This window comes from Babylonia areolata, chromosome 10 (genome assembly GCF_041734735.1).
Source record: "Babylonia areolata isolate BAREFJ2019XMU chromosome 10, ASM4173473v1, whole genome shotgun sequence".
NCBI lineage: Eukaryota > Metazoa > Mollusca > Gastropoda > Neogastropoda > Buccinidae > Babylonia > Babylonia areolata.
This window is the reverse complement of record NC_134885.1, coordinates 2,955,293-2,981,586: the sequence shown is the minus strand read 5'-3', so window position 1 is coordinate 2,981,586 and position 26,294 is coordinate 2,955,293. Positions and strand designations below refer to the sequence as shown.

General features: G+C 40.5%; 2 protein-coding genes and 1 non-coding gene across 4 annotated transcripts; all 3 read left to right on the top strand.

Moving 5' to 3' along the window:
- Window positions 1-1,243: 1,243 nt before the first annotated feature.
- LOC143286718 (protein limb expression 1 homolog) lies at window positions 1,244-14,183 on the top strand. Of its 2 annotated transcripts, XR_013055852.1 has the most exons (7): window positions 1,244-1,298; window positions 3,344-3,743; window positions 5,302-5,465; window positions 6,045-6,185; window positions 7,065-7,241; window positions 9,632-11,020; window positions 11,057-14,183. XR_013055852.1 is itself a non-coding variant. In XM_076594412.1 (6 exons), exons 2-6 carry the CDS (start codon window positions 3,467-3,469, stop codon window positions 9,866-9,868), a joined length of 996 nt encoding a protein of 331 aa, XP_076450527.1. In that variant the 5' UTR covers window positions 1,244-1,298; window positions 3,344-3,466; the 3' UTR covers window positions 9,869-14,183. The 2 variants fall into 2 exon arrangements, 1 of the variants encoding a protein (XP_076450527.1); XM_076594412.1 differs by having other exon boundaries at window positions 9,632-14,183.
- On the top strand, window positions 10,231-10,303 carry Trnav-aac (transfer RNA valine (anticodon AAC)). Its single transcript has one exon. It is a non-coding gene; the product is annotated as a tRNA-Val (tRNA).
- A 1,724-nt stretch (window positions 14,184-15,907) lies between the features above and the next one.
- LOC143286717 (sec1 family domain-containing protein 1-like) lies at window positions 15,908-23,549 on the top strand. Its single transcript, XM_076594411.1, has one exon. It carries the CDS (start codon window positions 16,239-16,241, stop codon window positions 18,138-18,140), a length of 1,902 nt encoding a protein of 633 aa, XP_076450526.1. The 5' UTR covers window positions 15,908-16,238; the 3' UTR covers window positions 18,141-23,549.
- Window positions 23,550-26,294: the final 2,745 nt, after the last annotated feature.

Below are 26,294 nucleotides of genomic sequence, written 5' to 3'. Positions count from 1 at the left end.
TGGTTCAGAGTAAAAAGCTTTTCTGAAATCAAAATAAAACAATAATATTGATGGGTTCTTCAGTTTGTCATCACTCTATGAATTGTACGTGTTAAATCCTCCATCAACTCTAAAAGCTATGTTATACATGATCTGCGTTTTCTAAATCCATGCTGACATGGTGAATATAAATTGTTTGAAACTATAAAATCAGCTAATACATCTCCAACTAATGACTCTAGTACTTTTGCAGGATACACAAGTGAGGCTCACTGGTCGATAATTGCTTGGGTCTGACCTATAGTCCCCTTTAAAAATGGCCGTAACTGCTGCCAGTTTCCAGTCTTCTGGTACCTCTCCTGACTAAATTATCTTATTATACAGAACGCAAAACGGTACCGAAAGTTCTTCACATAGTTCCTTTTGACAGAACTCTTGGGGTATCAGATCTGGACCCTGTGTTTTATTGGGATTAAGAGCCTTCAATTTATCTTTTACAGCAGTTGGTGTTACAACTGTATATCAAACTGTGTGGAGGAATTTAGTTTCTCTTCTTGTTTTTTATTTATTTTTTTAATTTTTATATATATATAGATGGGATGTAACTTAAATCTTCTTTCGTAAAAACGTTTGCCAAAAAAATCATTTAAAGTCTGTGCTTTATCCACATCACTAATAGTTGATTCCCCATTAACTGTCTTTAAATGACTAGCTAATACCAGGGTTTGTCTTCGTTTTTGTTTGCATATATTTCTAAAAATATTTAGGGTTTGCTTTACCTGGAAAGTCTTTTTACATCGTCTCGTTTTGCTTCTTTAATGTCCGGCTTTGTTGCATTTATTTCTAGTTAGTATGTATTTTTGATGGTCACAATTTTTTTTCTTGTTTTTAGGAACTTCTTATATAGATCGTACTTCTTTCTTTTTTTCTTTTTTTTTTACACTTTTCCTCACTTTACCTGTCATCCAAAGTAGCTTTGGACTTTTATTTGGTTTTAAGGGGGTTTGGGGGATATGCTTATACGGTGATACTATCCAATATTTTAGTTTTAAGTTACAACCAATAATCATTAATTTTACTGTTTTTCCGTTTTTAACAGACACAAATTGACCTGTTTCAAGAGTGCGTATCTCTCTCGGCAGTGTTGCTGACAAACAGATGAATCTATTTAGAAGTCCGTGGTTGAAAGCATAATATTATTCATTTATAATGCTTTTGACCCTTTTTGAAGAAGATTCAGTATTAAGACAAAAATTGCAGACGTCCCGGAAGTGTTCTGTTGTGCTGACGGCAGAGAAAAGTCTGGTAGTCTGCAAAAGGTATTTAAATCTGAATTTATACATAAGAGTCCATGAAATGTTATATTATCTTCCAGTTGATTATCAGCCTGTTAATTGTTTTATCCATCTGTGCTCCATTCCACATGTAATGTCAGGTGAAATCTGTGTTATGATCCAAGAAATTTACGTTTTTTACTTCAGTTGAAAATCAGGAAGGGTAAAAATATGCAGCTGGGTCTAGATCAAATAGTCTGGTTATAGATGTCTGCCACGAACAGTGAACTTTTTCTATCTTCAGCGAAGGTTACCGTTTTTACCACAGTGAGTACAGACTCTCACTGTTCCTGGCAATAATTAGTATACATGTATTATCTGTTTAATTTGTTTTGAACATACAGCTGAAAGCTCTCTCCCTCGACTGTGTCTCGCTCTCATAGTGGTCGCTATCTCTCGCTCTCTGTCTCAGTCTCCGCTGTATGTCAGACAGTCTGTCTATCATTTATATTATTGTATAAAGTTTAACTCATGTATGAATGCTACGAATGGATTTTCCATTGCATGTTTTGAAAGTGTATTACATTCTGTAATTGTCGTTTGCGAATGTGTGTCAAGTGTATGTGGTAGAGGTGGGGGAGGTGAAGGATGTTTTCCATTTCCATGAGTATGTAGTATAGATCCTATACAGGGCAGGGACTGGATGAAAACATGCATACACTTGCTAATTTATTATCCTCGAAAATAAAGAATGATAGTTAATCTCTCTCTCTCTCTCTCTCTCTCTCTGTACCTCAGTCTCCCACTCCTACTCTGTCAGTGCCATGTACACTCCGAATTTTATAATGTGACAATTAGAATACATTTGCACGCATAATGTATACACACATACACAAGTGTATTCAAACCTAAACACACACACACACACACACACACACAGAGCTCCTTTCAACAAAGTTCATGAGTTCTCCAACACTGAATTTAACTTTGTTGTTATCACATTTAGTACTGGCACAGAAGGGAAGCAGAAACAAAGATAATTATTTTAAAAAATGTTTAAAACACACCAGGAAACAAAGGATCAAATTCAAAGAATTCAAAACATTTAAATTAGTTTGCATTTTTTAACAGTAATATATAAGAATGAGGTTGGAATCTATATAACAAGTTGCTTGTGCAATGGACTTATGCAGTAATACTAATAGATACATTCCTTTGGTGTGTGGTTGTTTGTTTTTTGTTTTTGTTTTTTTTGGGTTTTTTTTTATACTGCAGTACTCAAACTTCAAAGCTCTTTAAAAACTTTTTTTGTTTTTGCCACTGTCACACTCTCTGCACTGTCTCAGTCAATGGCTTTTGCTCCTTCTGGGACTACAACAGAACAAGCCCATGCATGGCTGTTTGTGGGAGATAGGGGTTGAAAGACATGATGGTAATGCCACTGAAATGAAACAGGACTTGGAGCAGCCATATATATAATTATATTTTTTAATAGAGAGGGGGATCAATACATCCGCTAATGTTTTTTCTGCTTTTTAATTGGTTGGTTTTACCATCAGTCTTTCTCTTCATCTGCTTATCGAGTTCTTTTTATTCTTTTTTTTTCTACTCCAAAGCATCTTTATGGCCACCTTCCTGTTGCTCTTGATGCATGTCTCTCCCTTTTCTGATACTAGAGTCGTAATTTTCAGAAACCGAATCTTTAAACAAATAAATAACTTACATAACAATAATTTGTTCCCAGGAAACATTATAGAGACCATCTCCCGTCTTTCAGTTTTATAACACCAACAGAAATATTCTGTAATGAATGATTACATCGTCCTTTTAACAATGTCTTTGCTTTATATTTATTCATTTCATTTAAACCTGAGTGCCAAACGTGTATCACATACATGCATAGTGACGTCTTTGATGATTCATCAGAAGAAAGGAAATAATTCTGGAAGGCTGAAAATTCACACAGTTTATCTACTAATCTAGAGTGGTATATATCTCCAGACCATTTTCTCAATTTTAGGCTTATTGTTTTGGACATTGTTTTATGACTTGAAACACTGCTTTCTACTGTTTTTCCCCTGGCACTGAAGGGGTTAAATCTCAGTGAGTGGCATGCCTGCCTGGGCACCAGTGTGGTGAAGAAGAAGAGGGGAAACCAGCCAGCACAGCCGCCCTCAGCCTGTCCTCCTTCCTCACCAAGCACCCGGTCCACCATGGCCTCCGGGGGACTGACGTCCAAGCCTGCCCCAATGCCACGGACCTCCAAGCCTCCACTGGGAGCCAAGCCTCAGCCGGGGGTGGGACCTCACTCCCAGCTGGGTGGCCGCAGCATGGCCACACTCGCAGCTGATGCCGCCGCCAGCGTGGCCCAGTCGCACGCTCACCGCGGCCCAGGGCAGATGAACGAGGCGCAGGCCAAGACCGTGCTGAAGGAGGCTGTGGACGCTGTCGTCAACAGTTTTGCCAAACATACGCATGGCCATGGCAGAGGTATGCACTGCTTTCATGCGTTTCTAGCAACAGTTTAGTTCAGTTCAGTTACTCAAGCCATTCAGGGAGGCCTCACTGCATTCGCACAAATCCATATATATACGCTACATCACATCTGCTAAGCAGATGCCTGACCAGCAGCGTAACCCAGTGTAACAACAGAGTAGTATGGTTGACAGATGAACCCGGGTGTGGCTGTGTATGGTCGACAAAGAACAGCAAAAGTGGAGCATGTTTTACATGGAATGGAGCCATATGAATTGGAGTAGTAGCAGTTGTAGCATGGTTTTGATGGGTTAAAGAACTTAAACAGCACAGTGGTAAAAGTGATGGACTTCCAATCTGAGGGTCCTGAGTTTGAAACCTGGTCATGGTGGCTGGTGGGTTAAGTGTGGAGATTTTATGTACAGAGATGCAGCATAGGTGAAGTGAGTGAGAAATAGCGTGTACTTATGCAAACCATCCGTTTGTTGTCAGAAATGAAATTTGAATTGAAAATGAAATAAAAAGTGTAGAGATTTTTCCAGTCTCCCAGACTTGCTAGTGCGTGAACTCCCTTCATATGTATATGCATGCAGAAGATAAAAACGCATGTTTAAGATCTGGTGATCCATGTTAGCATTCGGTGGGTTCTGGAAACAAGACCATACCTGGCATGCACTCCCACCCTGCTTCCCCTACCCCTCCCCACTACCCGAAAATGGAGTATGACTGCCACTTGGCAAGGGTAAAAATGGTCATACACATAAAAAGCCCATTCATGTATACCAGTGAGCGCAGGAGTTGCAGCCCAAGAATGATGATGAAGAAAATTATTATGTTTATTAGCATTATTATCATTATATTTATAAGCATTAGTATCAGTATGTTTATCAGCATTATCATCATTATGTTTATCAGCATTATCATTATGTTTATCAACATTATCATCATTATGTTTATCAGCATTATCATTATATTCATCAACATTATCATTTGCTGTGCAGTGGCCGTGGGAGTCGCAGCCCACAAAGAAGAAGATGACTATGTTCATCAGTATTATTACCATCATATCTATCAGCATTATCATCATTTTGTTTATCAGCATTATCATCATTATGTTTATCATCATTATCATCATTATGATTATCAGCATTATCAGCATTATGTTTATCAGCATTATTAGCATTATTTTTGTCAGCATAATTGTCATCATGTCAATCTGAGGGTCCCGGGTTCGAATCACGGTGACGGCGCCTGGTGGGTAAAGGGTGGAGATTTTTCCGATCTCCCAGGTCAACATATGTGCACACCTGCTAGTGCCTGAACCCCCTTCGTGTGTATATGCAAGCAGAAGATCAAATACGCACGTTAAAGATCTTGTAATCCATGTCAGCGTTCGGTGGGTTATGGAAACAAGAACATACCCAGCATGCACAGCCCCGAAAACGGAGTATGGCTGCCTAGTGGCGGGGTAAAAACGGTCATATACATAAGAGCCCACTCATGTGCATACGAGTGAACGCAGAAGAAGAAGAAGTCATCATGTTTGTCAGTATCATGATGACGTGCTGTGCAGTGAACGTGGTGGAGGCTCTGCAGGAGTTCTGGCAGATGAAGCTGGAGAGAGGGGCGGACCTGAAGAATGGGGCACTGGTGGTGTACGAGTCCCAGCCGGCCACCTCTCCACCCTACGTCTGCTTCGTCAGCCTGCCCGGGGGCAGCTGCTTTGGTAGCTTCCAGGTTGGTTGGTTGGTTGTTAATGTAACGTCTGTTCTGTAAAGTGAGTATGGATATGGGGAAAAATGTGTGTGTGTGTGTGTGTGTGTGTGTGTGTGTGTGTGTGTGTGTGCTGTTTGCATGTATTTATATGAGAAATACTTGAACTGTATACAAAATTACAAGTTTAATCACATATATTATACTGATTACAAGTATTCAGGTATGTGTGTCCATAATTAAGGTCTTTATTGTGTATGGTGGCAGGTTTGTGTGTCATTAATTAAAGCCTTCACCATATATGGTGACAGATATGTGTGTCCTTGATTTAGCCTTCACTGTGTTGGTGGCATATATGTCTGTCCTAAATTAGACTGCTTTATGCATGGTGTCAGATATATGACAGACAGTTGTGTTTTTAATCAAGCCTCCACTGTGTAATGAGGCACATATGTGTGTCCTTAATGAAGCCTTTACTATGCTTGATGGCAGATGTGTGTGTCCTTAATTAATCATTCACTATATGTGGTGGCAGATAGGTGTGTCTTTAATTAAGGCCTTCACTTTATGTGGTTACAGATATGTGTGTTGCCATGATTGCAGAACTGTGTCACTAAAGCTGAGGCCAGACGAAGCGCTGCTAAGATCGCCCTGATGAACTCTGTGTTCAATGAGCATCCCTCACGCAAGATATCGGAGGAGTTCATTGAACGGGCTGTCGCTGACGCCATCTCCAGCTTCCAGGTGAGTGGCAGTATCATGACGACTGTGTAAGTTTTGTTTGTTGTGTATCGTAATTTGTATTGTATTGTTTGCATGATATTGTATTTGTTTTCCTATCAGAGTGAATTTTTCTACAGGATTTTTCCACAGACAACTCTTTTGTCATCATGGGTTCTTTTATGTAGGGCTAAGTGCTTGCTACACACAGAACTTAGGGTTATCATCTCATCTGAATGACTAGCATCCGGACAACCACACTTGGTCTAGTGGAGGGGGAGCAAGTACTGGCGAGTATAGGATTCAATCCTGTGCGCTCAGATTCTCTTGCTTCCTGGTGAAATGGTACTGTTACCAGTGTTTTCAGTTTTGTTCGTGTCACCACTGCTGCTTCCACTGTTAGTACTATATAACTTGACCATTGACCACAACTGTAACTGCTGACTGATAATGTGTCTGTTGTCAGTGAATAAAAGTTATGATAATACTGTTGCTGATACTGCTGTTTCTGCTGCCACTATTACTGTCGTTTCTGCTGCTGGTACTACTGGTATTGTAACGTTTACACTGCAGCAGCTACTGCTTCTACTCATGAATGGAACTGTAAAAGTTGAAGCCCTATACTCATTTCTTTGCTGTTCTTTTTTATTCCAAGCTGATGAACTATCAGTTCAGTAGACAGCAGATCTCCCAGGATCATATTCCAAGCTGATGAACTTACAGTTCAGTAGACAGATCTCTCAGGGTTATATTCCAAGCTGAGGAACTATCAGTTCAATAAACAGCAGATCTCTCAGAGTCACCAACTTAAAACGTACAGCGTAACAGTTAAAAACGTACAGTGTGACAGTTGTTCACACAGAGTGCTATCTTCAGAGGACCCTGCCTGTCATGATGTTGCAGGGCAGTCCAGCCGATGTGGACGACCCCAGCACCGGAATCGGTGCCTTCAAGTTCATGCTGGAGGCCAACAGAGGGCGCACCATGCTGGAGTTCCAGGAGCTGATGACGGTCTTCCAGCTTCTGCACTGGAACGGGAGTCTGAAGGCCATGCGAGAACGCAACTGTTCCCGACAAGAGGTGGGTCTGGTATCGGCATCATCGGTGTGAGTCAGTAGTGCTTTTTCAGGGATGTAAAATGTCGGATTTTTTTTTGTTTTGTTTTTTCTTTTTATAACTTTTCCAACTTTTTTTTTTTGTGTGGTCAAAAAGTCTGAATTTTTCAAATTTTCTGGCAGAAAGTTTCAGTTTCAGTTTCACTTTCTCAGGGAGGCGTCACTGCGTTCGGACAAATCCATACACGCTACACCACATCTGTTGAGCAGATGCCTGACCAGCAGCATAACCCAACGCGCTTAGTCAGGCCTTGAGTGCATGCTTACATATTTGTGTACCTATGAAAGTGGATTTCATTTTACGTAATTTCGCCAGAGGACAACACTCTCGTTGCCATGGGTTCTTTTTCAGTGCGCCAAGTGCGTGCTGCACACGGGACCTCGGTTTATCGTCTCATCCGAAAGACTAGACGCTCAGTTTGATTTTCCAGTCAAACTTAGGAGAAAGGGCGAGAGCAGGATTCGAACCCACACCCTCACGGACTCTCTGTATTGGCAGCTGAGCGTCTTAACCATTCTGCCACCTTCCTCACGTGGCAGAAAAAGCTCAGCAATTAAAAAAAAAAATTAAGTCTGCTGCTGTAACTCCCCAGAGGAGCCAATCAGTTTACCGAGATCAATCAGACATGAAGACTGGTGCCATTGTTACAGAAAAAAAGCCATCCTGCATGGTGAACCGATCAGTGATTGGTTACAAAATTTTCAGATGGGTACCAGATGCCACTATGTTCACGACATTGTTTTCCTGGCTGAAGGGGAAAAAAGAAATTTGCTGTAGATGTGAGAGAGTTTGCTTTTTTGATCTTGTGTATCTTTTCTTTGAATGTGTGCAACCTGATGGGGAATGCCATTGATCAGCGCTGTGGTATGAGTGTTTGGCCTTACAGGACCTGCTGCTGGCCAGTGATCAGTGCTTTAGTGTAGGTGGTTGTCCCTACAGGACCTGCTGCTGGCCAGTGATCAGTGCTTTAGTGTAGGTGGTTGTCCCTACAGGACCTGCTGCTGGCCAGTGATCAGTGCTTTAGTGTAGGTGGTTGTCCCTACAGGACCTGCTGCTGGCCAGTGATCAGTGCTTTAGTGTAGGTGGTTGTCTCTAAAGGACCTGCTGCTGCTTTTTCTGTGTTCATGGGCTGCAGGTCGCACTTCCACTCACATCAGTGAGCAGAATTTTACATGCATGACCGTTTTTGCCTGACTGTTTAGGCAGCCATACTATGTTTTTGTGGGTGTGCATGCTGGGTATGTTCATATTTCCTTTACCAACCAAATGCCGACAACGATTACAGGATTTCCGACATATAAACAAATCTTCTCAGCTTTTAAATAAGCTGCAACTATTTATGACTTTGCAGAGGTCAAAACCCATGAAACTGTCAGCTGATTGAAAATGATAATAGAAAATCAAAAAAAGACACAAAGGAAAGAAAAAAAAAGTAAAATGAAGAAATAAGAGAGAGAAAAAAGAAAAGGACATCTAAACTTTTTATTGTGAAGAAAATAAAAGAGAAACTTTTAAAAAGAAAAAAAAAGAGGAAGAAATGCAGATGGAGAAATACAGATAAAAAGAGAGGGGACAATAAAAGAGTTGTTTTTTCTTTCTTTCTTTCTTTTTGCAATAAAGGATAAAACAAAGAGAAAGAAATTAGATATGCCAATGATTTATCTGATCAGGGTTTTTTTTTCTAGATATTTTTTTCTGTGTTTATTAGGCTCTGATCACTTTTTTGCAATGAAAAAAGGTAAAAGAGAAAGAAATATGCCTGTTGCTTTCTTAGATAAGTTTGATTGATTGATTGATGTGGATACTTCTATAGCGCCTATCCTCGGTCAGAAACCAAGCTCTAAGCGCTTTACATACACGGGGACATTTGCACCACAGGCTGCCTACCTGGGTAGAGCCGACTGACGGCTGCCACTGGGTGCTCATCATTCGTTTCCTGTGTCATTCAATCAGATTTCAGACGCACACACATACACACTCAGACATGTAACATTTTACGTGTATGACCGTTTGTTTTTTATTTACCCCGCCATGTAGGCAGCCATACTCCGTTTTCGGGGGTGTGCATGCTGGATATATTCTTGTTTCCATAACCCACCGAATGCTGACATGGATTACAAGATCTTTAACGTGCGTATTTGATCTTCTGCGTGCGCATACACACGAAGGGGGTTCAGGCACTAGCAGGTCTGCACATATGTTGACCTGGGAGATCGGAAAAATCTCCACCCTTTACCCACCAGGTGCACCGAGATTCGAACCCAGATTGAAAGTCCAGCGCTTTAACCATTCGGCTATTGCACCCATCAAGTTTCCTTTATATTTATTTTCTTCTTTTTGTCCATGTTTATCAGGTTTTAGCCCACTACTCGCACAGGGCCCTGGACGATGACATGCGATCACAGATGGCGCTGGACTGGATCGCGCGGGAGCAGGAGACGTCGGGCGTGATCCGACAGGAGCTGCAGGTGGCTGAACAGGAGCTGGAGAGTGCTCGCCTGGCAGGGAGAGAACTGCGCTTCTACAAAGAGAAGAGAGACATTCTGGTGCTGGCCCTCAGTCAGACGGATCCCGTGGAGAGCATGGCGTAGAATGCGTACACTGGTGGAACGGTGTTTTCTCACAACACTTGAAGGGTTTTTGCGTGTGTTTTTTTTTTCTCTTGGACAGTTGAATTGAGTTTTTCTTTATCGGGGGAAGTGGAATAAGCGAAGACATGCTTTTTTTTAGATCCTGCCCTCAGGGCAAAGCAGGGCAAGCCACATTCTTTGATACTGAGGATACTGTTGGAAATAAACAAGTGGGTTTTTGTTGTTGTTTTCCTCCATTTAGAAAATGGGAGAGTGTTGCATGATGAAGAAACAGTGAGTCAGAAAATAGTGTAGTTTGATGTCTGGAAATTTTGTTCCAGTGCCCTCCTTCCAGCTTCCCTCTCCCTCGTCATGGCCCTGCTGTTTCCGTAGTGCAGTGGTTATCACATCTGTCAAACACACAGAAGGTCCTGGGTTTGAGCCCCAGCGGAAACATTTTCAAGGAGGAAGGTGGCAGAATGGCCAAGACGCTCATCTGCCAATACGGTGTCCGTGGGGGTGTGGGTTTGAATCCCGGTCTTGTTCTTTCTCCCAAGTTTGACCGGAAAATCAAACTGAGCATTTAGTAATTTGGACGAGATGATAAACCGAGATCCTGTGTGCAGCACGTACTCAGCACACTGAAAAAGAACCCATGGCAACGTAAGTGTTGTCCTCTGGCAAAATTCTGTGGAAGAAATCCAGTATGATAGGTACACAAATATATATGCATGCACTCCAGGTCTGTTGCATTGGGTTTTGTTGCTGCTCAGGCATCTGCATGGATGTGGTGTAGCATATATGGATTTTTCCAAAAGCAGTGACGCGTCCTTGAGAAACTGAAACTGAAATTGGCCCCTACCTGCCCCCCTGTCCCATCCCCTGTGTGAGAAACACATGTGGGTTTCATGTTGCACACTGCAGGGGAAGATGGTGAACACTTTGGGAATGCAGACGTTCAGAATGTTTGCAGTATTTTGTGCTGTCTGTCTTGTCCTAGGCTTTTTTTTTCATTCAGAATGTTCAAAGCTGAACACTTAGGTTGTGTTTACTGCATAGGATTTTTTTTTTTTTTTTTTTACCATAACCCAAAAATTGGGTAGAATGGTATGCAATCGCAGCTTGTAATTTTTCCTACAGGCAGAAACATGGGTGACTGGAGGGAAGCAAAATGTTGACAGTCATGTGACAGAACTGGGTGCTTTAAAGGGCACACTTAATCTCGTGAAGAGCAAAACCAATTTCAGTTCTTGAAAAAAACCCAAAAAGGCCTCCCTCTGTTCTTTCACTTTTCTCCACCACAAACCACGCTCTCCAGTTTCCACTTAGCACAGTCCTTGAAAACTGGTCAAGGGTCTGAAACATTGGAATCCTCCTGTCTTCTTCTTCTTCTGTGTTCGTGGGCTGCAACTCCCACGTTCACTCGTATGTACACAGGCAGGCTTTTATGTGTATGACTGTTTTTATCCTGCCATATAGGCAGCCATACTCCATTTTGGGGGGTGTGCATGTTGGGTATGTTCTTGTTTCCATAAGCCACGGAACACTGACATGGATTACAGGATCTTAAACGTGCGTATTTAATCTTCTGCTTGCGTATACGCATGAACGGGGTTCAGGCACTAGTAGGTCTGCACATATGTTGACCTGGGAGATCAGAAAAATCTCCACCCTTTACCCACCAGTTGCCATCACCAAGATTCAAACCAGGGACCCTCAGATTGAAAGTCCAACGCTTTAACCGCTTGGTATTGCGCCCGTCGGACACCTCCTGTCAAAAGTGAATCTTGTTTTACAACCAACATTTTTCTCATCGGTTTTCTTGAATGGTAATTTTTATAGACCCAGCAGTATTTTTATTTTATTCTATGTTCTACCTCTGCTGTCAAGGTATTATTTGTTGTTCTGGAGTTCTGTATCACAGTTAAATTTAATAATGTGAATTTGTTTAGGACTTATTCTCTAAATAGGGTTCTGTGCATTTAAAAAAAAAGAGAGGTACACACACACACACACACACACACACACACTCATACACACACACACACACACCGAGAAGTTCACAATCAGAACAACAGAGTGGCACGATAGTGTTACACAGTATTTTAAAGAAGAGGGTTTTTAGGGAAGACTGAATGAAGATTACAAGAAAAGAGAAGAGTTTCTGATCTGCAGGAGTTGTGTCCAGATACATAGCATTTATATCCTTGCATTGATAGTCTGATAGAGACTGATGTGTACAACCTATTTTTGTACGTATGTTCTTCATTTCCTTTTGTATAATACACTGTTTGCAGTTGAAATATATCTGTGGTTACATTACCGGTATACCCAGTTGAAATATATCTGTGGTTACATTACCGGTATACCCAGTAGGGTATGATATTTCTTTGTGAACATTTGCTCAATACCTGCTTTTTGCCGTTAACAAAAACTTGTTTACATTTTCTAACCAATATGAAATTATTGACAGCGCTGGTTTATTTCTGCCTATTTTGTGTATTGATAGATCTGGCAAGTGGGTGAAGAGTTTTCAAATGGCAATTAGGGAAAATGTCACTGGTTGACAAGCTTACAGTGCACGTAGAAAATGGAAAGCAATGTGATAGACATTACTTCTGTCCTGAGCAATCATGTCATTAGTTTTGGTTCTCTGATATTACAACTCACAAATGTGTGAGATGAATGGGTGTGTTGTACAGTTCTTGTCCTGTTTTCATTGTCTGTGGTTTTCTCGATTTCTGTCTCAGTTTGCTGATAACTTCACAGATTTTCTGGTCTTGGATTTTGAGCCTTCAACCATGGGTATGAGGGGAGTAGAAGGCGACAACTCTTTTTCTGGATAAGGTTGACTAATGTGATTTGTTTGGGTCAAAGTATGTTCAAAGTGTAGTGCACCCATTTCTTTCCCTTAATTTTTCTTTCTTTTAATTCAGTGATGTTAAATTAATGGTGTGGGTTGAGAAGCCAGAGGAGTGGGGAAGGATGGGCACTTGTGCACGTGTGAAGAACTCTTGGCAGATTTTTATTGCTTAAAAAGGTGAGGCCATGCACACAAATAGTATTTTTATTCTGTAATAATTGTCAGTATGTACAAGGTTTACGCAGTTCTTGCTACTCAAACAGAATTAATGTGCAATTGCATTTTATTGTGTAAAAATTTTAGGTGTACTGTATGAATGAGGACAGCGAGAGAGAGAGAGAGAGACAGGGCATACACATGTGGTTTGTGTATGTGTGTTGTGGGGGGGCGGGGGAGGGAAGAGAAATCCTGTGTGCATAATATTCTTATGACCAGTGGAATCCTATTTTAGTTGTAAAGGAATGAGCTTTGTTCTTGTTTTATGTCTCTCCCTCTAAAAGCCTGCTGAAACAAGACATCACACAATCCAAACCAGCTGTTGAATTCCTTGGTAATTTTTTGTGCAATATTCTGGTTTAAGTTTTGGCAAACTGACTGAAGATCCATCGATTGCCATGCTGAAAGCGACACATTCTCCAGCATTTGGTTGTGAGAGTCCTGGATTTTTGTCCTGTTTCTGTTATTTTATTCTGAAGGGTTGTGGTTTGGAGGGAAAGAGAGGTTCTTTTCTGTTTTATGTTTGTATCAGAAATGGTAGTGACGTACCCTTTGTCCCATTCCCTTTTCTGTGAAGTGCCCAATATGGCGTGTTTTTTTCTCTATTACATTAGTGCAATTGCCATGCTAGCCTGTGGTAGCATTTGAATTATTTTTTCATTCTGTCTCCATCTGCCTGTCTCTCTCAGCCACTGTTTTGTGTGCGTGCATGTGTGCGTGCGTGTGTGTGTGTGTGTGTGCGTGTGTGTGTGTGTCCTTGTCTCTGGTTATCTGTCTGCCTCTCTTTCTCTCTGTGTCTGTCCCTTTGACCTTTGTTCTGTTATTCCATTCTCAGTATAGTGTGGAAAATGCACATGAAAAATTGGCACCACACTTCATTTGAAGAAATGAAATAAGATATAACAGCTGGGGATAGGCTGTGAAGGGTAAAGATATGCCAGCATTTTGGGGCTATGAAAGTATGGCTTTTTACAGGATGTCCATTTTTCTCTCTCTATTTGTCATGTTGCACAGCAATCTTATTCATTGTTGAAGTGGTGATAATCATTACAACTTTCTCCTTTTGAAGTTGATATTAGTGTGTGTGTTTGTGTATATATATATATATTTACAACTTTGCTTGATGTACTGTTCTCTCTGTGTGTACGTGACTTGCTTTGGGCATTTGAGCACACTTTTGTTTTTAATTGTATTATGCTTGTTACATAGTCATTTTGACCATTATTTGTAAATATATGATGAATGTGTCCATAAATATGTAGTTGTTTTTGATTGTGGAAGTATGTTTGGGAATGTTTGCTGAATGTAAAAGCACTCACACAAAAACACACACCTGCACATGTGCCCACACACACACACACACACACACACACATACAGCATGAGTTACCCTTGTGATGATTCAGTAAACAAAAAAATATATGAAATTACATGGCTACGATGTATCACTTATGGATTCAGTCATGTAAAATAGCTTCCTACCAGGTAAACTGATCATTTGAAAGAAAACTCTTGGTGTTTATTTCACATGTGGTATTTTCATTGTTTCGATATCAGTAAACTAAAAGGACAAAGTACAGAAAATGAATAAGAATCAAAAGGAAAGTTGATTGACCACAAGTTTGCTTTAAAAGGTTTTTAGAAATTCATTGAAAGAAAAACAGGACCCAACTATTAAAGCTGTTCCTACGTTCTCCTTTCTCTGGTACAGGAGGCAGGCGATTCCAAGAGAAAGAGAAAGGAATTCATTAATATGAGGATTGGTCTACATCAGACTGGGTGAATGCATGTCTTGGTGTGTGTGTGTGTGTGTGCATGCTTGTCTGTGAGCGTATATTTGTTAACATTGTTGTCTTCAGTTTAATGTCTTTCCTCTTGTGATGTTGGACAACAACAACAACAACAAAAGAACAGCAAAATAATGGAGGGGGTAGGGGTTGTGAGGGGAGGGGGGGTGGGGTAAGGAAGTGTGCGTGTGTATGTGTGGTGGGGGGATAGGGAGAAACGAGGCTGGGAAAAAAAAAGAAAACTTTATAAACGCCAACATCAAACAACTATAACAAATGCCCTACTGGACTATGCAGCAAAACTTCTGTAATAACAAATAACATATTGGAATTACCAAATACACATTCACAAGAACTTTCGGTGAAGTCTGGAAAAAAACATTTTAGACTGACACTGAAATATTACGTGGTTGCTAGAAATAAGTTCTCCACATATGCATTTGACATCTTTGCTTAACTTGGTTAAAAAAGTGTTCAGCTTTATCCTGTTTGATCATGCACAAATCTGCCTTAATCTTATTGAATTACTGTATGTATGTGTTTGTGAATGTATATTTGTAAATGTGTGTGTGTGTGTGTGTGTGTGTGATCCAGTGAAGCACAACTGACCAGTGTTGGAAACCACCCCAATATGAGCAAGCGGCTCAGAGAAGGAACGAAATCCAGGTTTCCCATCTAGCAGCATGTGGGATGAGTATGGATACATCAGTGGTTGCTGCCTCTTCTATTCTTCCTTCTTTCTCTCTTTCACTTTTAATTCTGTTAAACATCAGTTCATGTTATTCTGAAACAGACTTAAAGTAAATTATTTACGCTTTTTCACCTTCGCAATACATGTATTTGAAAACTCCATTTGAGGATTCTCCTGAGTTATTAACTTATTATTGATGAAAAAAAATCTTTTTTCATAGCAGCAATGAAAATCTGAAGTCGTAACTTAACAATTAAAGGATGTCAGAAATATCTTGCATTTGTAAGTGCGCGCGCGCGCGCACACACACACACACACACACACATCCCTCCCTCACACACTCATATGCATATAATACCTGCAAATTTGCATGTGTCATTACATGTGGAACAAAACTATTGTCACAAAACATAGGCTTTTTTTCTCCCTCATTTGCTGTCATTCTTTCACTTAAAAAAAATATTCTATTTATTTATTTAAAGAACTATACATTGCTTTTCACATTAGCATCACTATTAATTCTTTTTTGCCTGTTGCCGCCTCATCCGATAAAGCATATTGTATGTGTTCATGATCACATTTTTTTTTTTAAGTTGAAATTATTTTCTTATAACCTTTACATCGTTTATTTGCTGTAATCTTGCGAGTCTCCGATTTATTTATTTTTATTTTTATCCCCATTAATCCTTATCCGATCCTTCCATGGATACGCTTTCTCACTTCCATGAACACACCTTTCCACCCACTGGACAGCATCGTTTTGTTGCCAGCATAGATTCTCTCCCTTGTTGAAAAAACGGAAGTGCCACGTTAATTTAGATGTCACCAAGCGAAGATGGCGTCCAACCTACGAGAAAAACAGGCTGCTGCGTTGAAACGCATGCTAAACTTCAATGCCCCGCAAACCAAGGCGAATGTAGCTGAACCCCAATGGAAGATACTTGTCTACGACAGGTTTGGACAGGATATCATCTCTCCTTTGCTGACAGTAAAGGAGTTACGTGACTTGGGAGTGACTCTGCATCTGAACCTTCACACCGACAGAGACCCCATCCCTGATGTCCCAGCCATTTATTTTGTCATGCCCACAGACGACAACATTCAGCGCATTTGCCGTGACTTTCAGAATGGTCTGTATGAATCGTATTATTTGAATTTCATTTCTGCTATATCCAGACAAAAGCTTGAGGACATTGCTAGCGCTGCCGTGCAAAGTGGTTCAGTGCAGCAAGTATCTAAAGTCGTTGATCAGTATTTGAACTTTATTTCACTGGAAGATGATCTGTTCGCTTTGCGGCACCAGGACAGAGAGCCCATCTCATATTACGCCATCAATCGTGGTGATGTCACTGACACACAGATGGAAGCGACCATGGACATTATTGTTGACAGTTTGTTCTCACTGTTTGTAACGTTAGGCACAGTGCCTATTATACGATGCCCAAGAGGGAATGCTGCTGAAATGGTATCTCAGAAACTTGACAAGAAACTGAGGGAGAATTTACGAGACACCAGGAATAGTCTGTTTGCATCTGAGGCAGCACCAGGCCAGTTCAGTTTTCAGCGCCCTTTGTTGGTTGTTCTGGATAGGAACCTGGACTTGGCGACCATGCTGCACCACACCTGGACCTACCAGGCTCTCACTCATGATGTCCTGGATCTTCGGCTGAACAGAGTGGAGATAGAAGAAGTGGTGGATGACCCTGCACATTCTCCAGCTCGCAAACCTCGTACGAAGAAGAAAGCTTATGACATGAGCAGCAAAGATCAGTTTTGGATAACTCAGAAAGGGAACCCCTTCCCAACTGTAGCTGAGGCTGTGCAGCAGTCACTTGATTCATACCGTGCAGAGGAAGATGAGGTGAAGAAGTTGAAAGCAGCCATGGGTTTGGAGGGAGAGGATGAAGCCGCCATTAGCATGTTGTCTGACACCACTGCCAAACTCACGTCAGCTGTTAGCTCTTTACCAGAGCTTCTGGAGAAGAAGCGTCTGATTGACATGCACACCAATATTGCAACCGCACTCCTCGATCACATCAAGCACAGAAAACTGGACAGCTACTTTGAGATGGAGGAACGCCTGATGAGCAAATCCACCCTCAGCCAGTCTCTCATGGACATCATCTCGGATCCAGAGGCCGGCAAGCCTGAGGACAAAGTTCGCCTGTTCATCATCGCACTCATCTGTGGCCCACCCATGTCGGAAGCGGAGATTGACCAGTACTGTGTGGCGCTGCAGGCCAGCAACTGCGACCTGGCGGCAGTGCAGTACGTCCGGCGCTGGAAGTCGTACAGCAAGATGACGGCCAACCCGTCCATGTACGCAGGTGGCGGCGTCAGCTCCACAGGCATGTTCACCAGCCTCCTGACCAAGGGCAGCAGCTTCGTCATGGAGGGGGTAAAGAACCTGGTGGTGAAGCGGCACAACCTGCCCGCCACACGCATCGTCGATGCTCTGATGGAGCTGAAGTCCCTGCAGGAGGTGGATGACTTCCGCTACTTTGACCCCAAGATGCTGCGCAACGACAGCAGCAATGTGCCCCGCAACAAGTCCCCCTTCCAGGAGGCCTTTGTCTTTGTCGTGGGTGGCGGCAACTACATCGAGTACCAGAACCTGATAGACTATGCCCGCTCCAAGGCCCCGGTCTCGCAGAAGAAGATTGTGTACGGTTGCAGTGACTTGGTCAGTGCTTCACAGTTCCTTCGTCAACTGGCTCATCTGGGAACTGAAATATAAGGAGTGTAAGGTTCACACATGAGAAAAGTATTGACAACAGTAACACAGAGAATTTGTGAAAACTGAGGTTAAGACTGAAATCTAAATAGTGTAGGCGTCGTAAGATCTACATCAGCAACAAAAACTAAAAGAGATCATTTGTCAGAAACAAAGTGCCAGTGTTTACCACAACAAGAACAAAATTACCCCACACTTTCTATACTTATGCACATGTAATGTAGTACACACACACATGTGCGCACTCACACACACACACACACACACACAAGCATGTATGCAGGCACACACATGAACACTCACACATATGCATACAGTTACGCACACATGAGGATAAATTTAGTTTAGAAACACAAAAACAAGCACAAAAAACAGACACATAATCATTCTCAATTTTGCAATACTGCCAGATTGATTAAAAAACAACAAACGGCAACCGAACATTATGTACATCAATGTTGATAAAATCACAATGTTGCCATGACTAGATTTATTTTATGAGCATGCCATTAAGAGTTTCTTGCAAGTTGAGAATGGTTCAAAATTTCTAAAGTTACCATGTCAGTAGCATGCAGATTTGAAGTTGTGATCACTTGCAGTTCACTTGTACATTTTTGTCTATTGTGCACTTACTGCAAGTTTGTGTAACAGCTAGCTGACAAAAATAAGTGTTAAATGACTGAAATTAATGATACACTGCACTGTAGTCTATATGGATCTTTTCACAGTTCTTGCCGTGCTTACATTTTAAGAAAAGCAGGAGATGGACTTCCTGGTTGGTGAAGCTGTGCTGGTGGAAGTGTGACCAGATGACTGACTCAGTGATTGATGTGTGGAAATCTGAGCTTTTGTTCACATGTCCAGAGTCTTCTTCATTACATGCACACCTGTGTGTGCTGCTTGTGTGTTTATATGTGTGTGTATGCATGTATGTATACATGTGTGTGTGTGTGTGTGTGGTGTAGTTGCAGTGTTACAATCGTATGTATCACATCCACTTGAGAGAGACTGAGAGAGAGTCTGAGGGATCATCTGAAAAAAATGTGAAAGTTTATTACTGCAGAGATTTTTTTTTCTTTAATTTCACATGCTTGATGCAATACATTTTTTATGGTTCAGTTAAATGACTAATCATGTGAATTAGTGGGTTTTTTGTGTGTGTGTGTGTTTTTTTTTAATTTACTTTCTGCTATGTGTGTATGTAAAAAAAAAAAACCCAAAAAAACCCATCTCATTGGATTTAGAACCATTGTGAAAAACAAAAACAAAAATGGTTCTTGTGCATTTATTTTATCTTAGAAAAATTGTAGTTTGTATTTAAACATTTACATCAGTTTGTCCAATATGTACAACTCAGAAAATTGAGAAAGTATGAAAAATCATCCAGTGGTTCATTGGTTCTGTAGGCTTCATGATTTTAATCCCTTCCCCCCTCCTCTCTCTCTGTCTCTCTCTGTGATCTCTCTCTCTCTGTTCTATTAATTTGTTGTATTGATCAATAAGTGAGAAAAAAAGTATACCAGTTCTGCTTGGTTTTACTGGTTTTAGCTGAAAGAGCTGTCTGGAGAAAAAGAAGTGGAACACTGGCATAAATGTCATATATTTGTCTCGGATCTTACTGTGTGACTTGATGGTAGATACTGTTACTATAGTAGTTTTAGTAATCAGCACCATGCTAACTATAGACTATAATAAATCATTTATTGAGTTTAAGATGTTCATCTACTGATTTCTCAACAGCAAGTGGACAATGCAAATTGTAACAAAATGGGTACGTGTGTTTCATTGTTTCAGTGTTTGCCAAATGCTAATGGATAATTGGATGTAACCACGTGAAACCATGTACAGTTGTGCAAAATCACATTGGTCAGCTTAAATTAAAACTAGTCTGGACCATAGTTTCTTCTTAAAAGGTACCAGTACCACAGATAATGTTCACTCAAATGGTTCTGATTCAAGTGTGAGAGTTTGTTTTTGCGCAAGTTTTTGAAATTCAGTATAATAGTCATATGTCATTTCTTTTGATTTTCACATTCAACATAATTTACAGACTGTGTTATTTATAATTATATCATTATTTCACATGATACCGTTTGAATGTGACTGTGTGATTCCATGTATTTGGCTGTGAAGTCAAGAGCCTGGATGCATTTGGATGGCAGAAAATGGATTGGATGTTCTAAAGTGTTATTTCATTCTGAGTCACCAAGTTGCTTGTATTCTACTTGTAGGCTGAAGATATCAGTGTGATAATTATTTAGTATTTAGCCATGTGTTTTTCAAAGAAAGGTGATCATCCCCCATTGGATGCTTAGTTTCTTTCAGTATAAAACTATAATTAGCATCCCCACCTTGAATTTGTGTGCCAGAATTGTCCTTTTCACTATTGCTATCTCTTTTTTATGTCATTATTCTTCCTTCACTAATATCTACTTTTTCTGTCTTCCCAGTCAATTCCCCTTTCTTTTTTTCAGCAAGCTTTGACACTTTTTTTTCCTCTTTTCCACAGTCCATGATATATTATCTGTGCTGTTTTGGTCTGGTGATTTGGAAACTTGTGAGATTGTAAATACTGGGATGGGCACCAGCTGTCCATTCTGCAGTGTTATTTGCTTGTTTGTCCATTTCTTGGCTTGGAATTTGTTGTTTTTTTTCCCTCTTTTTTTTTAATGACTTTGTAACCTGTGGGTCATAGATTAAGTGGAAGGGCTGAAGTCCTCAGTATAGCCCGGTCTTATTTGCCTTAAGCAGCTTTATGGTTAGAATATCATGAACTGATGAAGTTTTTTGTGGTTCTTCTTGTTTGGGGTTGTTGTTTTTTTTAACATGACAAGAGTTTAGTTTGAATGTGGTTGACTTTATATATATATATATATATATATATATACAGACAGAGAGAGAGAGTTGGACAGTCCTTATACCGTATTGTGCATTTGGCTGGACCACAAACAACAAGTGTGGATTGGATTGGATTTTTCTTTGTCACAACATATTTCTCCGTGTGAAATTTGGTCTGCTCTCTCCAGGGAGAGCGCATCATATGATGAGAGTGCCACTCTTTTTTTTTCTGCCTGCAAGTGTGTTTCCCTGTCAGTGTGAATTTTTCTGCAGAATTTTACCTGGGACAGATCTTTTTTTGCTGTGGGTTCATATTTTGTGCTAAATGCATGCTGCATTCGGGGCCTCAAATTATAGTCTCATCCGAATCACTAGCATTCAGACCACCACTCAAGGTCTAGTGGAGGGGGAGAAAATACTGGCAAATGTGGGAATCAAACCTGTGTACTCAGATTCTCTGGCTTCCTGGGTGGATGTGATACCACAAGGCCAACAGTCAAAAGTTGGCAGTGTTCTGATGTCGGGTGTTTAACAGGTGGGCCTGCCTGTAATGATCAGGGCCAAACTTGTTCAGGGAAATGTAGACCTAAGAAAGATAATTGTTTGTAAAGTGAAGTTCCTGTATTTTCATTTCAGTAGTCTGTGTCCCCCCCCTCCACTGATTTTTAGTAGAAATTTGAAATAGAAAATGTGTATTGGGAACATAGACTGGTGGGACAAAACGAGGGCCAAACGACCCTCAGCAGCCAGGAAAAGTGAGGGTCCAGAAAGGAAAGGGCATGTGTGCCTCTCAGTCTAGATCCTGTGTACATTGAAAGACAAGATGAGTAAGTGCGCCCCCATAGAAACAAGGCATGCGCCATAAGAATTCAATTCAATTCAAAATACTTTGTCTGCTTCAACCAAAACAGGAAGAAGAAACTGTCAATGTTGCAGGTGCACCATCTGTGTGAATCCCTGAGTATTGGGTCTGTGTATTATTTTCTTGGTAGTTTGGTCTTGGCAAGTCAGTACATTCTGCCATAGTAATGGCATTGAGGACTTTATGAGACTGGAACCACATATAAATTAACCCCCACCAAAAAAATATAATATACTCATTCTTTACATGTCAGTAATATTTTTTCATTCTTCCCCCTTTCCTGTAATACGTGTTTGCATAAACAGTATTCTTTAGCATGTACTATTTTAGTATTTGCCATCGTTTTATTATGAAGCTCTGGTTTTGCTTCAGCTGAAGAAGTTGGTGGGGGAAAAAATGTGTCAACATAGATGAACAGTTGCCGTTCCTAGCAGATGGTGGTATTATTTCTCTCTCTCTCTCTCTCTCTCTCTGTCTCTTTCTCTCTCTCTTTTCTCTCTCTTAATTTGCAGAGAAATGTGCCTTGCAGAATGCAGAATTTGTTTGATTTTTAGCTGTCGACTTCATAATTTTGCACTTAAATTTCCGAGTGATTAACTGACAACAGTGACAAAGTTCTGGCTTGCCTGTCATTGGAATGTTTTGGTTTGATTATCTGAAATTATGTCCTTGGCCTGCATGTAGCAGCAGGTGGGTCATTGCACAAACTGAAAACATCAGGACAAAGTGCTTTGGGAAACTGTGACTTAGACTTAATAAATAATAATAATAATAATGGATACTTATATAGCACACTATCCAGAAATCTGCTCCAGGTGCTGTACAAAAACGCTTTTGTTAACATAAAACATTACATCTATGTTACACACACCAAAATGTGATTACACACACACACACACACACACAAACTGCATACATACATTTTAACATACATGTGTATCTAACAGCTACCCTAACACATCCGCACACATAGGCAGGCACAAACTTACATAAACACGCACACACAATACACATTCACATACATGCATGTAGTTATGTACACATACATATGTGTACACACATAGTCGAGCATGGCTAACGCAAAGGAAGTGGACCTGCCACAATTGAACTTATTGCTGAGGGAAAAGGTGAGTTTTGAGACGAGATTTAAAAGATGAGAGTTTTTGTTATGCAAGTGTAAAGAACAAATATCATTTGAAGCTTTGAAAATATAAAACAAAGCAACCACATGATGTATGTTTGAACACATTCATACCCCACAACTGCATGTTCACAATTTGAGTTGCAGACTTTTCAATATTTACAGCACACCACACATGCTTCAAAAGAAAGGGCAGCTGTCTGACTTGAACGTAGACCTAGTGTGATACCAGGCCATAGGAGCCTAGCAAGTACTCCAGGAACAAAGAAAAGACTTCACATACATAAAGTAGTCTTCACAGAAAACTGAGAGCCCAGCGTATTACTCTTAATAGAAAGCAGTTGTTTTTTTTTCAGTGACGGACACCTGCATGAATGGTTGGGGGGGTGAGTGGGGGGGGGGGGGGGGGATTGTTTTGCTTTGATTTCATGTGTAATTCTCTGTTCATTCATCATGTGATTTTGTGTTGACAATGTTCTCTTGTTGACTTTGCTGTGACTGGTTTTGAACATTTGACATTGTGAAGCCATTTAAACCTAAAGCGCTCACGATTCTTTTTTTTTTTTTTTAATTTATTATTATTATTATTTAAAATTTTGGTTAGAACAATGTGGGGACTAGTTTGGAGTTTGAAAATAAACGGAAGACTAGAGCAGAAATAACGGAATGTGGATAACAGGAGAACTTTGTCTTTTGAGTTTTGGAGAACCCATTCTGCTGGCAGGTGTGTGTCCAAAAAGACCGGTTGTTGAGTCTTGATGGACAAATATGATGTAAATATTTTGATTATGATGTTTGTGTTATGTGAGTCTTGATGATGACTTGGAAATGGATTTTGTTTTATTACCACTGAAGGCTGTGGTTCTGTGTCAGAACAACATAGAGATCTACAACATATTATAACTTTTAGACACTGCATTCTGTGTGTTCTAAGATTGTTAATTGGACAAAATTAGAATGGACTGTTGGCTCAACAGAACAACTATTTTCTTCCTCTTAAAATGATTTTTTGGGTTGATTTTCTTTTTTCTTTTCTTTGTTGTTGTTGTTGTTTTTTCTGGGGTCTTTTTTGTTTGTCTTTCACTATATGTTTGAAAATATGAAAGAACTTTCAGAGACCAGCAGCCTGCCCCCCCCCCCTTCCCCCCCAACCCCTTCTCAACACTTCAGAAACTGTATGGTTTGGTCTGTGAACTGAAATGGGTGTGTCATCAGACTTCGAGTGATAAATACTATCTGGAAGTAAAGAATACATTATCCTCTCACTCTCTCTCTTTGATTTACTATATGCATGTATAGTTTGGATGTAATGATGTTCATAATGTCATCAGCCTACTTATGTGGAGGTAATTACTGGTTTTGTGCAACTTGTGTCTTGAGTAAAATTGCCTGGTAAAATATGAAAGTTTTCTTGTGTTTATTGGATTGCAGTCTCTCTTACTGTCTTTTTCTCTTCACTGTCTCTGTCTGTTTCTCTTTTTCTTATGTTTATTGGATTGCTCTCTGTCTCAGTCTGTCTGTCTCTTGTCATAATTTCTCTTCTCTGCCTCTCTGTTTTTCTGTTTATTGGACTGCTATCTGTGTCTCTGTCTTCACTTTCACACACACACACACACACACTCTCTCTCTCTCTCTGTTTCCTTGTCTTTAGTTTATTGGATTGCTGTGTCTCTTATCATTGTCTCTGCCTCTCTCTCCCTCTCTCTCTCACACTATTTCTCTCCTCAACCCCCTCAAATCCCAGTTCACTGTACCTCTCCCTATGTTCTCTCTTTGTTTTGTATCTCGTTGTCAGTCTTATACACACACACACACACACACGCGCGCGCAAGTGGAAGCATGTAATGTGTTCTTTTTTTCTTTGAGGTCACAAAAGATTTCTCAGTGTGAAATTCAGGCAGCTGTCCCCAGGGAGAGTGCATTGCTACAGTGCAGCACCACCCTTTTTGCTGCCTGCAAGTTATTTGTTTTCCTGTCAAAGTGGATTTTCCACAGAATTTTCCTGCAGGGAAACCCTTTAGTTGCTGAGGGATATTTTACTTTCATCCTACACATGGGACCTTGGTTTCTTGCCTCATCTGATGTACACAGTCACACACTGTGCATGCACAATGCATAACGTACACAACACTGACATACACACATGATTGCACACATACTCACACATACACACACACATGTGCACACAACACATGTGCACAAATTAATACAATGCTTATACATCATTACATGTATGAAATCATATATACATGTGTGCACTGCATGGATCAAAAGGAAAGTCAAGAGCCACACAGTCAAGTGTCATGCGTCTTTGGGAGTGCTGCTCAAATTTTCAAACCAACATTACAGGTGTCTGTATTTGTGTGGCCCTGTTGACGATGGGAGATAACTGTATAATGTAAGCGAAGAGTACAACCTTGTCACATAATGAGGACCTAGTGGTAACACAGTCACCTGGGAAGCAAGAGAAATGAGTACACAGGATTGAATCCCACACGGCAGTATTTTCTCCCCCTCCACTAAACCTTTAGTGGTGGTCTGGAGCCAGTTGCATTGCTTGGACGGAAGAGCCTAGTATGGTTGTAACCCGCTACTAACTGTGTGTAGTATGGAACTGACCAATGGTGTAGTTCGGTCAACGAAGGCATTTAGTCACGTGTAACTGACAAAAAGTTAGAACCAAGCAATGCAACTGGCTCCTGGACACTAAGTCATTCAGATGAGATGATAAACCAAAGTCATGTGTGTAGCATGCACTTATACAGTGCAAATAAATGAAAATATGGCAACAAAAGCAATGTCCCTGGCAAAATTCTATCGAAAAATCCACTTAGAAAAACAAATACTACACATGCAGGCTGAAAAAGAAGAAAAAAAAGATGGTGCAGCACTGTAGCGACATGCTCTCCATGGATAGAGCAGCCCAAATTTCATACAGAGAATTGTTTTGACAAAAGAGTAATGCAGAACAATACAATACAAAACAATACACAATGATATAAAACAATACAATGCAATGCAATACATATTACAATACAATTTCAACACATTTTCCCCTCCCCTTTACTTAAGTGTTCTAATTGTGGTGAGTTTCTGTCAAAGGCAGTGGTACAGTGTAGCACATTTGGATTTGTCCAAATGCAGTAACACCATCAGATGGTGCAGATGAAGCTGGGTAGGGCTGTGTGTTGGAAATTTGGGATGAACAGTGGGGATGGGGGTGTCACAGATATGATCACCGATATGAGGAAGACCTGAAAAACAACAACAAAAGATGAACAAATTAATGTTATATCACCAACTTTTAAACAATGTT